This window comes from Bombina bombina, chromosome 3 (genome assembly GCF_027579735.1).
Source record: "Bombina bombina isolate aBomBom1 chromosome 3, aBomBom1.pri, whole genome shotgun sequence".
Lineage (NCBI taxonomy): Eukaryota > Metazoa > Chordata > Amphibia > Anura > Bombinatoridae > Bombina > Bombina bombina.
This window is the reverse complement of record NC_069501.1, coordinates 1,207,342,590-1,207,358,636: the sequence shown is the minus strand read 5'-3', so window position 1 is coordinate 1,207,358,636 and position 16,047 is coordinate 1,207,342,590. Positions and strand designations below refer to the sequence as shown.

Sequence of the window (16,047 nt, the reverse complement as noted above, 5' to 3'; positions counted from 1 at the left end):
TTGATTTATGGAATAAACTTCCTCAAGAGGTAGTAGCAACAAACACTGTAGGGGACTTTAAAAATGCATGGGACAAGCATAGGGCTATCCTATGAACTAGATAAGTTTATACTGTTAGGTAAGGTCGGGCAGACTTGCTGGGCCTATGGCTCTTATCTGCCGTCAATATCTATGTTTCTATGTTTCTATTAGCTGTTTAAATAGTGACAAAAAAGTGTAAAGTTTTAGTAACTATAAAACAATGTGGGCTGCCATGTTGTAACTTAGGTTACCTTCTCTGTTGTGGCCAATTAGGGGCAGTTATAAATAGGTCATTAAAGTGTGCAGCCAATGGCTGTGTTAAATATAACAATGTTCTGCACTTCCATTTTTAATAGGAACTGAAAAGTTCACAATATCAGAATAGAATTACAGTAAAGAGTGACACAATAAATAATGAAAGTATATTGCAGACTTTTTTTATATTTATACGATTTTTTGTAGATAATGACTCATGCAAAGTAACTTCTGTATTGGCTTATTTTCCCATGATTGATATATGTGCTGACATAGGGGGGTCCCCTTTAAATTGCCAACTCATATGTTTCTAATAAATAAATAAAATTAAAAAATCTAAAAAATGAATACAAAATAAAAAGCATCATTTAATTATTACACATTTTACAAAAGAGATGTTAAGGGTCCGTAAGTTATGCAGTTAAGTGTAATCATCATCTTCATATCCCTATAACTAGTAATAGGAGGTAGAAAATTTAAAAATGACCATAATATTACTATTTCTGTAGGACTTCAATGCAATGTAGTTACTGACTGCTTTTGGCATTTAAAAGGACATGAAACCCATTTTTATTTCTTTCATAATTCAGATTTTTCCAATTTACTTATATTATCAAATTTGCTATGTTTTCTTTGTATTCTTTGTTGAAGAGATATCTCAATAGGTAGCATGCACATGTCTGCAGAAATACATGACAGGAAATAGTGCTGCCATCTAGTGCTCTTGCTAATGTATAACATTAGTACTACATGACAGGAAATAGTGCTGCCATCTAGTGCTCTTGCTAATGTATAACATTAGTACTACATGACAGGAAATAGTGCTGCCATCTAGTGCTCTTGCTAATGTATAACATTAGTACTACATGACAGGAAATAGTGCTGCCATCTAGTGCTCCTGCTAATGTATAACATTGTTATAAAACTGCTGCCATCTAGTGCTCCTGCTGATGTATAACATTAGTACTACATGACAGGAAATAGTGCTGCCATCTAGTACTCTTGCTAATGTATAACATTAGTACTACATGACAGGAAATTGTGCTGCCATCTAGTGCTCTTGCTAATATATAACATTAGTACTACATGACAGGAAATAGTGCTGCCATCTAGTGCTCTTGCTAATGTATAACATTAGTACTACATGACAGGAAATAGTGCTGCCATCTAGTGCTCTTGCTAATGTATAACATTAGTACTACATGACAGGAAATAGTGCTGCCATCTAGTGCTCTTGCTAATGTATAACATTAGTACTACATGACAGGAAATAGTGCTGCCATCTAGTGCTCTTGCTAATGTATTACATTAGTACTACATGACAGGAAATAGTGCTGCCATCTAGTGCTCTTGCTAATGTATAACATTAATACTACATGACAGGAAATAGTGCTGCCATCTAGTGCTCTTGCTAATGTATAACATTAGTACTACATGACAGGAAATAGTACTGCCATCTAGTGCTCTTGCTAATGTATAACATTAGTACTACATGACAGGAAATAGTGCTGCCATCTAGTGCTCTTGCTAATGTATAACATTAGTACTACATGACAGGAAATAGAGCTGCCATCTAGTGCTCTTGCTAATGTATAACATTAGTACTACATGACAGGAAATAGTGCTGCCATCTAGTGCTCTTGCTGATGTATAACATTAGTACTACATGACAGGAAATAGTGCTGCCATCTAGTGCTCTTGCTAATGTATAACATTAGTACTACATGACAGGAAATAGTGCTGCCATCTCGTGCTCTTGCTGATGTATAACATTAGTACTACATGACAGGAAATAGTACTGCCATCTAGTGCTCTTGCTAATGTATAACATTAGTACTACATGACAGGAAACAGTGCTGCCATCTAGTGCTCTTGCTAATGTATAACATTAGTACTACATGACAGGAAATAGTGCAGCCATCTAGTGCTCTTGCTAATGTATAACATTAGTACTACATGACAGGAAACAGTGCTGCCATCTAGTGCTCTTGCTAATGTATAACATTAGTACTACATGACAGGAAACAGTGCTGCCATCTAGTGCTCTTGCTAATGTATAACCTTTTTGCAAAACTGTTGCTATTTAGTGTTGAAGGATATTTATATATATAATATCACATATATAATGAGAAGTGTTAGCTGAATATTTCCATCAGAAGTAGGTTTTGCAAAACAGCTTTGTTGCAGAAATGTTGTATTAAAAAAAGACCCCCCGTGAGCGCTGCTGATGTGTTTGAAAAATCAACCCAAGCAGCAAACAATGATGATATAGCAGTTTTTTAACTTAATTTCAAATAGATCATACAATAAATATACAAACAATTTGTATTGGTAATGAGAAATATATTTGTAATATATTTGTAAAATGTGTCTATTATTGTACAACATCAAAGTCCTCCAGAAATAGTTTTGATGTCTAGTTAATTCAAAAAGTAATGGAACCACAAACACATTATGACAAAACTTTCTTTATAAATTACCAGATAAAAAACATATTACTGTAGTGTGGATATATCTGTCTGTCTATCTATCTATCTATCTATCTATCTATCTATCTATCTATCTATCTATCTATCTATCTATACACACACATATATATATATATGTATATATATATATATATATATATATATATATATATATATATATATATATATATATATATATATATATATATATATATATATATATAAAGATATATATATATAAATAACATCAGAAAGACTATCATAATTGTAATAATTTGTAAACTATACTTATGTCTGGTAATATAAAACAAAATTATCTGCATTAATATTATAATTTATTAAAGGGACACTTTAATGTTTATTGCATCTTAGAAATGGCTTTTTAAATGTATTATGGTGTTTTGTGTGTGTGCTAGCAATGTGTGTTACTGTTCACCAATAAAACAGTGCAATATCAACCTATTAGCCAGTGACCAATCAGTCCATAAAGGGGCAATCTAGTCAAAAATAAACTTTCATGATTCAGATAGGGCATGCAATTTTAAACAACTTTTCCAATTTACTTTTATAATCAAATTTGCTTTGCTCTCTTTGTATTCTTTGTTAAAAGTGAAACCTAGGTTGGCTCATATGCTAAATTCTAAGCCTTTGATGGCTGTCTCTTATCTCAGTGCATTTTGACAGTTTTTCACAGCTAGACAGTGCTAGTACATGTGTGCCATATAGATAACACTGCGCCCACTCAACAGGAAGTTATTTATGAGTCAGCACTGATTGGCTAAAATGCATGTCTGTCAAACAAACTGAGATAAGGGGGCAGTCTGCAGAGGCTTAGATACAAGGTTATCACAGAGGTAAAACAGTGAATTATTATAACTGTGTTGGTTATTCAAAACTGGTTAATGGGTAATAAAGGAATTATCTATATTTTTATACAATAAAAATTCTGGAGTAGACTGTCCCTTTAAGCTCCAGTTGTGCTCAGAAATATACTCAAGATTTGCTTAAAAAGCAAAATAAACAGCATTTTTACATACAAATAATATGTTTAACTTGTCAAAATTGTGCTCTTTAAAAAGCATGGTGTTCATTGTTTGAGATTAATGTTATTATTATCATATTGAAAATAATAGCTGTAACTTGAAGGTGACATGAAATATATAATAATAATTTATTTTGTATAATAATGTTATTTATGTATAATAATGCTTTTAAAATCATGACTAAAGAAGCCACGCATAGTAATAAAATGTGCACAAATTAAAAAATAATTTATAAAATTGTATTATAAAATTAGACAAAGGGAAACTCTGCATTACCGGAATCTTTAAGCAGAAAAAAATGGAACATTATTCCTTAACATAGCTACTGGACACGTCTTTGATAATTAAATTACTTACAGAATGTTTTTTAAATGCATTAGCGCTGCAGAATCTGTTGGCGCTCTACAAATAACCGATAATAATAATAATAATGAGGCCTTTAGAGGTGCTAATTATATGTCGGTTTATTTACTTGTAAGCAAGTGCTAAAAATAAATGTAGAAGTTTATGGATTATATTAGGAAGTAAATTAGAAATAAGAAAACATCCTACAAATGATAAAATGCTAGCACCCACATTAATTTAAAGGGACAGTCTACACCAGAATTTTTATTGTTTAAAAATATAGTTAAATCCTTTATTACCCATTCCCCATAATTGCATAACCAACACAGTTATATTAATACACTTTTTTACCTCTGTGAATACCTTGTATCTAATCCTCTGCAGACTGTCCCCTTATTTCAGTTCTTTTGACAGACTTGCATTTTAGCCAATAAGTGCTGACTCCTAGGTTACTCCACGGGCATGAGCACAATGCTATCTATATGAAACATATGAACTAATGTCCTCTAGTTGTGAAAAATTGTCAAAATTCATTCAGATAAGAGACGGTCTTCAAGGGCTGAGAGATTAGCATATGAGCCTACCTAAATTTAGCTTTCAACTAAGAATACCAAGAAAACAAAGCAAAATTGATGATAAAAGTAAATTGGAAAGTTGATTAAAATTACATGCCCTTTCTGAATCATGAAAGTTTATTTTTGGCTGGACTGTCCTTTTAAATTAACATAAATATGATTTTAAATATGAATAAACATATCATAAAAACAGTTTACTTGATGACACATTAATACTGTTACTTAAATATAATAGAAAATAAAAAAAGAGGGTGCCTCATAGTGTATTTCGACCAAAATAGGTGTGTGAACATGCAGATGAAATAAGGCTCACTAGATATTTATGCACCATACTATTAGTATTAGTAAATTAGAATTTGTTAGGAATTTGTTTAGAAGCCTACACAGAGAAAATATCAGAGGGAAGTTTTCTCTTTTTATATATATATACACATACTGATCTGGTTCAGTAGTATATATCCTTTTTTCCTGAGACTCTGCTGGAGTCACTCTTCGTCCTTGGTGGCATACCTTTAGGAGACTGTGGTAGTTTCTTCCGGACTGCAGCTGTGGGATCCTCTGTCAGTGTACCTAGTCACTGAATGTGCTAGCCTGCTCGTTAGCACCGGTCATAGCACGGTGCATAAATTTCTGGTGAGCCTTATTTCATCTGCATGTTCACACACCTATTTTGGTCGAAATACACTATGAGGCACCCTCTATTTTTTCTTTTCTTTTTTATAGATTACCCACAACACCGGGTTTACAAGTGGAGCAGCCTATCTACCTAATTTTATCCTTTGGAAAAAGAAAAAAACACTTAACCAACCTTTGGAGATTACAAACTTAATTTGAATTGGACTTTTGATTTGCAAAGGTTACATTTCATAAACACTTTTTTGTTATTTAACTTGTGACATTTACATTGTTTTTCCCAGGTGCACCCCCTTTTAGGATACCCTTTGGGGTTTCCTTTTGTTACTTAAATATAATACCTCATAGTACTTTTTGAAAAAAGGGAAATTATTCATATTTTTTTTCATTTAGCATAGAAGATTTAGATATTTTATACATTTAGAATTTTTCTTACTTTTGCTTTTATGAACAAAATAATAATAATAATAATAATAATAATAATAATAATAATAAAGTTGTAATGTATCATTAGTGTTTTGTTTATTCTTTATCTGAAACATATATGATTATTATTGGTTGGATCTAGAGGAGTAAATAGTTTCTCTAGATACAAAATATGTTTAACTAAAACTAAGTTGATTGACATTAAAATATAGTATTTATTTTATTGTGATTGAATATTTTAAGTATTATAGGTATCAGGAATTTTAAAATGAGTCCAATTTTGTTCTTATTGGGATATTCTCTTAAAAACACCTGCTAATTAATTGTATCGCTTAATATAATAATATAATAATAATATAATTTGTGACATGGCTCATTATTATATGTATAAAAACTATTTATTTTGCTACAAATATTTAAGTGTTGGCATGCTAAAAGTCTACGATTTTTAGGAAGGAAAACCTTTATACAATTTTAGATTATATTAAATTTAAATTATTTTATACTTTTGGATTTAATTATCTCTCTTGTTTTTTTTGAGAATAAAAGATTACTCAGGATTAAAAATGATAAAGACAAAAGTTGTAATGTATTATTATTAGTGCTTTATATGGAACATTTTTGATTATTATTTTGATGGTTGTTAGTTACTTCTTAGTATTGTAAACAGTTTCTCTAATACTGTATTTCTAAACTGAAACTAAACTAATTAAATGTAAATATGTAGTATTTAATTATGTTATTTTATTATTGTGATAGAATAAGTTAAAGGGACAGTAAAGTTTTGAATAAACATTCATTTAATAGGTTCACTATTTTCAAAAATAAATTAGACATTTTCTACTATGCTAATTCACCTTTTGCTGTTTTGTTTTTCCTTTACAAACCCCTCTTCAGAAGGTTCCTCTGTCCTCCCCAATGCAGCCCTTTACTTTTTAGTGTAATCAACAAAAGGATGGTTCAGTCTAAAAGAAAAGAATTGCCATCTCGTAGATATTTTCTGCATGTTTACAGAGCTGCCTCTCATGCGCAGTAGATCTAATCAATAGTCAGTCTTGATGTCTGAAAATGTGACAGAAGCTACCGTGCATTTGAGTCAGCTCCATAAGCTTGCTAGCTAAAGTCAATAGGACCAACTGGTTGCCTTAGTGTTGAATGGACCACTTGTGGCTTATCAAAATAAAAAAGTGTCAGGATTGGAACTGAAAGGGGAAACCTTCTAAAGAATGATTCCTAAGGTATAGTATGAATATGAAAAGGTGATTTAGATTTAGTGTTAGAGGTATCACGTATTTATGCTAATTCTTAACTTATTAAAGGAAAGTGTGTGGAATAGCAAATAATATTATGATAATTGATTATGGTATATTTGATGCCATGTGGGATGTAACAACTGATGGTTTTTATGATGCCCTTAATTATGTCGATTTTGATTGCTCTGTAGTGGTCATTGATGATCATAAAAAATTCTCCTAGGAAGTAGAAGGGGATTTATTTATTTAATATATTTTTCTCTGTTTTTTTATAATTTTGTTTGCAATATATTTAATTTTCTTTAATAATAAATTAATGTGTAAATTATATATTTAAGTAGAGTAAAGTAAATCTAATAATATAGAGAAGATGTTGGGTACAAGGGGCAGGGGGCTAATGCGAGTTCCATTTTGCTATTAATTATTGTTCCTGTAAGGGGACATGCTTTTAGGAAAAGAGGGAAGTTGCAAGCATTAATAGAACTTTACAATATTTTGGCCATACTAAAATTAATCTACCAAATATTGGTAAGAGATACATTCTCTCTTCAGCACCTATTGATAACAGAAAAATCTGGAAGTCAAACAGGCAAAATAAAGTATTTGGTTTTGTACTCCTTACATTGGTCTCTGGTATTAGAACTCAACTTTTTTTAGATTTGTTTAAGAGTAGCCCATAAAAAAATCTAAGGTCTTAATCTTCATTGGAAAAATACTTACAATCTAATTGAGAAATACAGACTAAAATGTGATTGTTTAAGAGTGTGCAGAGTGTTTTTCCAAGCAACCAAGATAAGTAAGTTAATAAGAATGTCTATTATGAGAAGTGAGGTAGCTTTGTGAGGTTAACAGGTGTAAAGGGGAGTAACAGTTGTGCAAGATTCAATAGTTGAACAAGGGGATCTGCAACCTTGTTGGCAAGGCAGAAAGCTGAGAAAATGTTGCTAGTATTGTGGTATTGTAGATTCAACAGAGCGTACAGGGACACTGTAATGTATTTTTTCTCCAATGACTTTGTATACCACACTATCCAAAAGAGCTGAGCTACCGCAATAGCTCTCAATATATACACAAAGGCCAATTCCGGAACAATCAAGTTTTTAGTATAGATAGCACCTTTAATGAGTAAAACTATCTATTTTACTAGCAACAATAAACCATTTCTAATCTATTTAATACACTAACTCTGATATAACAAGTCATAATTTGGACACATAAAGGGAAAAAAAAGTACAGTATCAATTTAAGTGAATTCAGAGATAGAGAGACAAACTGGAGAGAAAGAGAAATTAAATTCAAAATTTAATTTAGTATAACGTCCTTATAAAACAGATAAATCAAAATCTCTGAAAGGTTACAGCAGTAAAGAACTGCAGAACCTGTTTAGCGCAGCGGAACCTGTTGGCGCTCTACAAATACCTGATAATAATAATAATAATAATAATAATAATAATAATAATAAAGGAAAAGGGCTTTAATATCAGCGTGGTTGTATTTTGACATTCTAGACTATCTACAAAATGTTTTCTCTCAATTTAGAACTGTTTAACTTGTGAAATAATTATGCAAACTTTAGCAACGTGTAAAATATTTAACGTGCTGGTGATAAAGAACAGGAAACGTCAACATTTTCTTACATGATTAGAATAGAACATACAATTTTAAACAGCTTTTCCAATGTACTTCTATGATCAAATTTGCTTCATTATCTTGTTATCCTTTGCTGAAAGAACAGCATTACACTACTAACAGCTAGCTAAACACATCTAGTGAGCCAATCACAAGAGACAAATCTGTGCAGGCAACAATCAGCAGCTAACTTCCACTAGTATAGGATATGTGCATCTTCTTTTTCCACAAAGGATACCAAGAGAATGCAGTACATTTGAAAATAGAAGGGAATTTAAAAGTGTCTTGAAACAACATGATCTATCTGAATCCTGGACGTTTAATTTTGACTTTCTTATTCCTTTAATAGAGAAACAAACTGGATAGTTTGGTATCAAAGCATAACCAGGTTATCTATTTTAGTTGTCTTGCACCTTGAAGAGATTAAAAAAACAATTTTTTTTATATGTGTCAATTTTAAGGCCAACTATAATTGTACAGTACACAATAATGGGAAACATTCACAATTGTAAACAATATTATACATGCATTAAAATAGTGTAAATGATTCTAAATTATGTTATCAAAAGTTGCTGTATGACTGAAACAAATATAAACTGTATATATTTAATAACAAAATATAGCTTAGAATTTGATATCAAAAAAGTATGTGGTTATATTAACTAGAATGGCCTGTAATTATAAGATAGTCCACAAAATGCAGAACTAGCAACTTTGTAATAGTTGATAATCTTTAGCTGAGATCTATAGAGAAAATAGTGTCAGTGGCATATTAGACAAATAAGTTTAAATTTGAAAATATCAAAACACACATGAATGATACACAGATAAGGTATTTCTAAGTTAATTTTTATCATCATAACATCATACATTGAGGCTTATTGTTTTAGTCATAACGTCATACATTTCAGCTCATTTTTGTGTTCAATATCCACACTCTGTTAGTCAGTAGTACACATGTCCACACTCCCTATATTAATTAAAATAATCCAGGTTCTTCACATGATTCCAATTATTGCAAATGTTGACTAAATTAAAGTCAACTACGGTCTCTGCTGTCAACGACATCCATTGAGGAACAATGCTGCAGTATAAAACACAATGACTTTCTGTATCAAATGTACAGAAATACAAACATTTTGAGCAAAATATATATCTGGAGGACATTCCAATAGTCCATAGCAGACAATGTCACAAATGCAGTTTATGTAGAAACACGATAAAAATCCAAGTTTTGGAAGCGCACCTCTAGACCAAGCCCTGTTCTTCGAGGATTCTCCTTGCAGGTTTCTGATTTAAAATCTACTACCAAAAAATAAAAAGGTATCACAGGCATGGGGCAATTCAATAAAACAAAAACACGTTTTGCAATTCATATAATAAATACTATTACATTGTGCCACATGCTTTATGAGACTTTATATTAGTCCACGATCACATAGTATATAGAGTGTATGAAATTTTGTTTAGTAAACTTACATTTTATCTAAGAGCACAGGTATGACCTTACACTGTTAGAGCAAACCCTACCATTCCCTTCTCCATTCTAATGCAACATTAAGATGCTTTAATTCACTAAAGCACTTTGTTATTGTTCAATTGTTTGTCTGGTAACTATGCGACTAAAACCCCCCATATGGGTTAAACACATAGTTAAAGAACCAATAATGAGCCACAATGCATTGCTGCTGTTGAAGTGATAAAGCCAGTAAGCCAATCAGGACATGCACACACACATAACCACCAATCACTAGCCATTTCCTACTCAGGGCCCCCTTGACAGTGTGCCTAACCCCTTGAAAGGAGTTACCAAATTACATAAGTTTATTTCTGCACTGGAACGTTTCTTTAAGTGACTGCAGCATTTACTGCATTTGCTATAATACATTATCTATAATGTGAGTCAAATGAGTAATTGAAATGCTTTAGTACATAAAAAATCTCACTTAAATATTATGAAGAGTTTTTCAACTTAAGGAATCATTTTCTTATAAACTTGGGCATTACCTGATGTTACACACATAGTTCTATGCAAGCAATAGTGCAATAATACAAGTATCTAAAACATTAGAGTATTTTGGTTTAACACTTCTATGTCCCTTTAAACCCATCACTTAAGGAATATTTGTCTACAAAAAATTTCAAACAATTAAAAATACTTAAAGGGACAGTATACGGATTGGTTTCCCCATAATGTTAAATACTTGTTCTACTAGCTGTAGAGCTGTATAGGGAATTGTTTCTTTAGGCTTAATTTTAAATTACTGTTTAATGTAGATCAGAAAATCAAATACCCCGCGCTCTGGTCGCACACTTCAAAATAATTTTTTTTGTTAGCTAGCCATACGCCCTAGCCATACGGCCCTCACAAAAAAATTTTTTATTGTAGCTAGAGCGCCGATTACAAAACCTTTAGCTCACAAAAAAATTACTTTTGAAATAGAGCACAGTGTATTAGAATTTCAGCCCTACATTAAAAAGGAAGCTAAAGCGTATCTTCTTACAACTGATAAATTAAACTCCCTCTAAAATATTGCTAACTTTCAGTATAGGCGGGGGTACAACAGTCAAGATAAGCTATTTAAAATGACAAAATAAAGGTAAAGGAGCCATTTGTAAAAAATTTAATGCACTCCAGCAAGCTAATAGTTCATTTGAAATACATTAAAGAGATGAAAAAAATACAGTACACTGTCCCTTTAAGCAGTCATCTATCTCAATTCATTAAATTAAACAAAATAGTTAAATATTGATAAAAAGCTTGTTTTCTTAATTATCTCCTTCAAATTATTAAATTAAGCATCAATTACATAACTACATATATACACAATTATAAAAAATATTTTTATTTTATTTTCTTTAGTAATTCATCTAGTCCAACATATGTTTGAAACCATTTCTGTGGCAATTATAGACTAATAAAGTAAATTAAAAATGGTTTAAAAAACTTAATTAAAGTTTTACTTAAAATGTGCAGCAGTTAAAGCGACACTAAACGCTATTTTTTTTCTTTAATGATTCAGATAGAGCATGCAATTTTAAGCAACTTTCTAATTTACTCCTATTATCAATTTTTCCTCGTTCTCTTGCTATCCTTATTTAAAAAGCAGGAATGTGATACATAGAAGCCGGCCCATTTTTTGGTTGAGAACCTGGGTTATGCTTGCTTATTAGTGGGTAAATGTAAGCCTCCAATAAGCAAGCGCTATCCATGGTGCTGAACTTAAAATGGGCTGGCCAATAAGATTTACATTCGTGATTTTCAAATAAAGATAGCAAGAGAACAAAGAAAAATTGATAATAGGAGTAAATTAGAAAGTCTTAAAATTGCATGCTCTATCTGAATCATGAAAGAAAAAAAATGGTATCAGTGTCCCTTTAAGTTTGCAGACTTTGTGAAAAAACAAACTCCTATATTAATAATTATTATTTTTTCTGTAACTAGAAATATTTTGACTTTGTTAATAAAGTTCTTTTGTCATATTAAGCACTAGCAACACCTGTGTTTGTTCACTAAATAGAGCTAGTAGCTATTGACTTGATGCCCACGCGGTATGTCAAGGTCATGTGACTTAAACTCACAGATGTCAGGCATAGGGCGCAATTTATCAAGCAGCTGAAGCAAGCCTGCTTACCGCAAATCAAGAAGCAGTGGTTGTAAATCACTCAAACTAGCTTGTTTGGTGTGCCCTGCTCTTACACAACAATCCCTATTGATATCTGGGGCCAATAAATTCAGTATTTTGTGGACAGCCAACCTACACTGTTTATATTAGAAAATGGCTATTTTTATAACAAACCCCTCTTGAACGGACTTGAGCTGTTGGTTTTGATACATTATTTTGGAAACGACTTGCTTTTACTCAATACAGGGCTAGAAAACACAGTTGATTCCGAATCTGACTTTTTTCAAAAGAGCCCTTAATCCTTCTGAAAGGAGTAAAAGTAGCATAAACTTTAACAATATAACAATCCATTATTTCTATTTTAACTATATGCAAATTTTATACTTGCCCAAAATGAAAGAAAAATATTAAACTGAATTTCCTGACCTGGTGTAGTCATCCTCTACAAGCATGTGCTTTGAAATTGGAGAATATCTTCCCGGTGATACTGGTGGTAAAGTACTCTTGTACTCCAGAGTCCCATTGTTGGCAGAGCTCAGCATGTGACTTTCCAAAGGTGGAGAATATGCTAATAATTTAACCAAACAAAAGTTTAATCAAACATCTATATTAGTTCAAAGTAGTAAAACAGCCACCAAATAAAGAATGTATTACATAAATATCAAACATAATGCATTTACATGATCATGTACCCAACTTCAGACCAGATAATCCATGATCTCAAATTAAATCCACACTGATTCATTTTGTTATATAACAGAAACATGAAACCCAAATTTGTTCTTTTATGATTTAGATGGGGCATGTGATTTTAAATAATTTTACATTTTACTTATATTATCTCATTTGTTTTGTTCTCTTGATATCGCTTGTTGAAAAGGATACATAGGTAGACTTAAGGAGCTGCTGATTGGTGGCTTCACATATATGTCTCATGTTATTGGCTCACCCAATGCATTCAGATAGCTCCCAGTATTGCATTGCTGCCCCTTCAACAAAGGATACCAGGGACAACTAAGTAAAATGCAAAGTTGTTTAAAATGTTATTCTCTATCTGACTAATGAAACTAACATTTTGGGTTTCATGTCCCTTTAATTGTAGCTCCATTTTAGATAAAAACAAATATGCAGCCTTACCAGTCATCTTTTTCAATGTGTTCTGTGATCACACAAACCATTTTCATATTAAGCTATAAATATAAGTGCAATATTCATCCTTTTTTAAATGGTTTTTGCCCATGGAAATATGTTAGTCTCCAACACAAATTTTTATTTAAAAAATCTTAAAAAATGAACTGGAGGCCTGGTAAGATACTAATCCTATTAGATACAAGCTCCAAGGTTCTAATAATATTTATTCATCCTTAACTGATATTTGTATGAACAAATCCTTTCCTGGTTACTGTTTTACATCAACTATAATACATTTACATGTTTAAAAGGAATTCTTTATAAATATATGAGACTTTGGGGCCTATTTATCAAGCCGTCAACCGCAAATACGCTAGAATTCCGCAGCCTAATTGTGGAGAGCTTGATTCGCCTTATTTATCAAATCCTACAGACCGGCAGAAGTAGAAATCTATGACGTAACATACGATCCGCCGGTTTCAATCTGACACAGATCGATGCTTACGTCACTACAGATCTTCTGAAGGCAAATTCGCCACTATCTGACTACTTTTGCAAGTTATCAAATACCTATCAGGTACGCTCGCCACTATTCCGGCCCAGCGTACCTGGTTTTTAATCCGTCACCCTGGAGGCAGTGGATGCCATAGGAATCAATGGGAGTCTGAAAGCAGCGAAAGCTTATGTTCGCTGCTGCCCGATATCCTATTGATTCCAATGGGAGAATAAAATATAAGTTTACACCTAACACCCTAACATGTCTAAACACCCCTAATCTGCTGACCCCTACATGCCGCAACCTACATTACACTTATTAACCCCTAATCTGCTGCCCCACCACCGCCACCACCTACATTATACTTATTAACCCCTAATCTGCCGCCCCGACACCGCGCCACCTACATTATACTTATTAACCCCTAATATGCTGCTCCGCCACTGCTGCCACCTACATTATACTTATTAACACCTAATCTGCCACCCCCTACACCGCCGCCACCTACATAAAGTTATTAACCCCTATCCCGCCACTCCCGGATCCCACCGCAACTAAATAAATGTATTAACCCCTAAACCCCTGGCCTCCCACATCACTAGCACTTACTAAACCTATTAACCTCTAAACTGCCAGCCCCCCCACATCGCCATAAACTAAATTAAACTATTAACCCCTAAACCTAACAACCCGCTAACTTTATATTAATTATTAACTGATCCCTATCTTATAATAAATTTAAACTTACCTTTAGATTTAAATTAAACTATATGAAACTACTAATTAATTTAATCTACCCTAACTATTATACTAAATTACATTAAACTATATTAAACTATTAATTAATCTACCCTAACTATTAGACTAAAATTACATTAAACTACAAATTAAATTAACTATATTATATATTTAAACACCTAACCCTACTCAAATAATTAAAATCTACACTAAAAAATTACTAAGTTACAAAAAACTAACAACTAAATTACAAAAAATAACAAACACTAAGTTACACAAAAAAATAAACACTGTTACAAAAAATAAAAAATAAATTATCAAAGATTTAAACTAATTACACCTAATCTAAGGGCCTTATGAAAATAAAAAAGCTACCTTCCCCAAAATAAAAAAACCCTAACATACAATAAACTACAAATAGCCCTTAAAAGGGCCTTTTGCGGGGCATTACCCCAAAGAAATCAGCTCTTTTACCTGTAAATAAAAAATACAAATACCCCCCCAACAGTAAAACCCACCACCCACACAACCAACCACCCCAAATAAAATCCTAATCTAAAAAAGCCTAAGCTCCCCATTGCCCTGAAAAAGGTATTTGGATGGGCATTGCCCTTAAAAGGGCATTTAGCTCTATTGCTGCCCAAAACCCTAACCTAAAAATAAAACCCACCCAATACACCCTTAAACAATCCTAACACTAACCCCAGAAGATTCACTTACAGTTTTGAAGTTCCGACATCCATCCTCCAAGAAGCCGGCAGAAGTCTTCATCCAAGCGGCTGAAGTCTTCATCCAAGCCCGCAGAAGTCTTCACCCAGACGGCATCTTTTATCTTCATCCATCCGGCGCGGAGCGGCTCCATCTTCAAGACATCCGACGCGGAGCATCCTCTTCAATCGACGGCTTCTTCGGAATGAAGGTTCCTTTAAATGACGTCATCCAAGATGGCGTCCCTTAGATTCCGATTGGCTGATATAATTTTATCAGCCAATCGGAATTAAGGTTGAAAAAACCCTATTGGCTGTTGCAATCAGCCAATGGGATTGAACTTCAATCCTATTGGCTGATCCAATCAGCCAATAGGATTGAGCTTGCATTCTATTGGCTGTTCCAATCAGCCAATAGAATGCCAGCTCAATCATATTGGCTGATTGCAACAGCCAATAGGAATTTTTCAAACTTAATTCCGATTGGCTGATAGAATTCTATCAGCCAACTGGAATCTAAGGGACGCCATCTTGGATGACGTCATTTAAAGGAACCTTCATTTCGAAAAAGCCGTTGATTGAAGAGGATGCTCCATGTCGGATGTCTTGAAGATGGAGCCGCTCCACACCGGATGGATGAAGATAGAAGATGCCGTCTGGGTGAAGACTTCTGCGGGCTTGGAGGAAGACTTTGGCCGCTT

At 32.8% G+C, this 16,047-nt stretch overlaps 1 protein-coding gene across 1 annotated transcript in view; it reads right to left on the bottom strand.

Moving 5' to 3' along the window:
• Positions 1 to 16,047, bottom strand: part of DLG2 (discs large MAGUK scaffold protein 2) — a 2,066,337-nt gene that overhangs the window by 1,100,299 nt on the left and 949,991 nt on the right. The window contains 1 exon segment of the mRNA XM_053708663.1: positions 12,701 to 12,842. Within this exon segment, the coding sequence (XP_053564638.1) occupies positions 12,701 to 12,842 (142 nt within the window).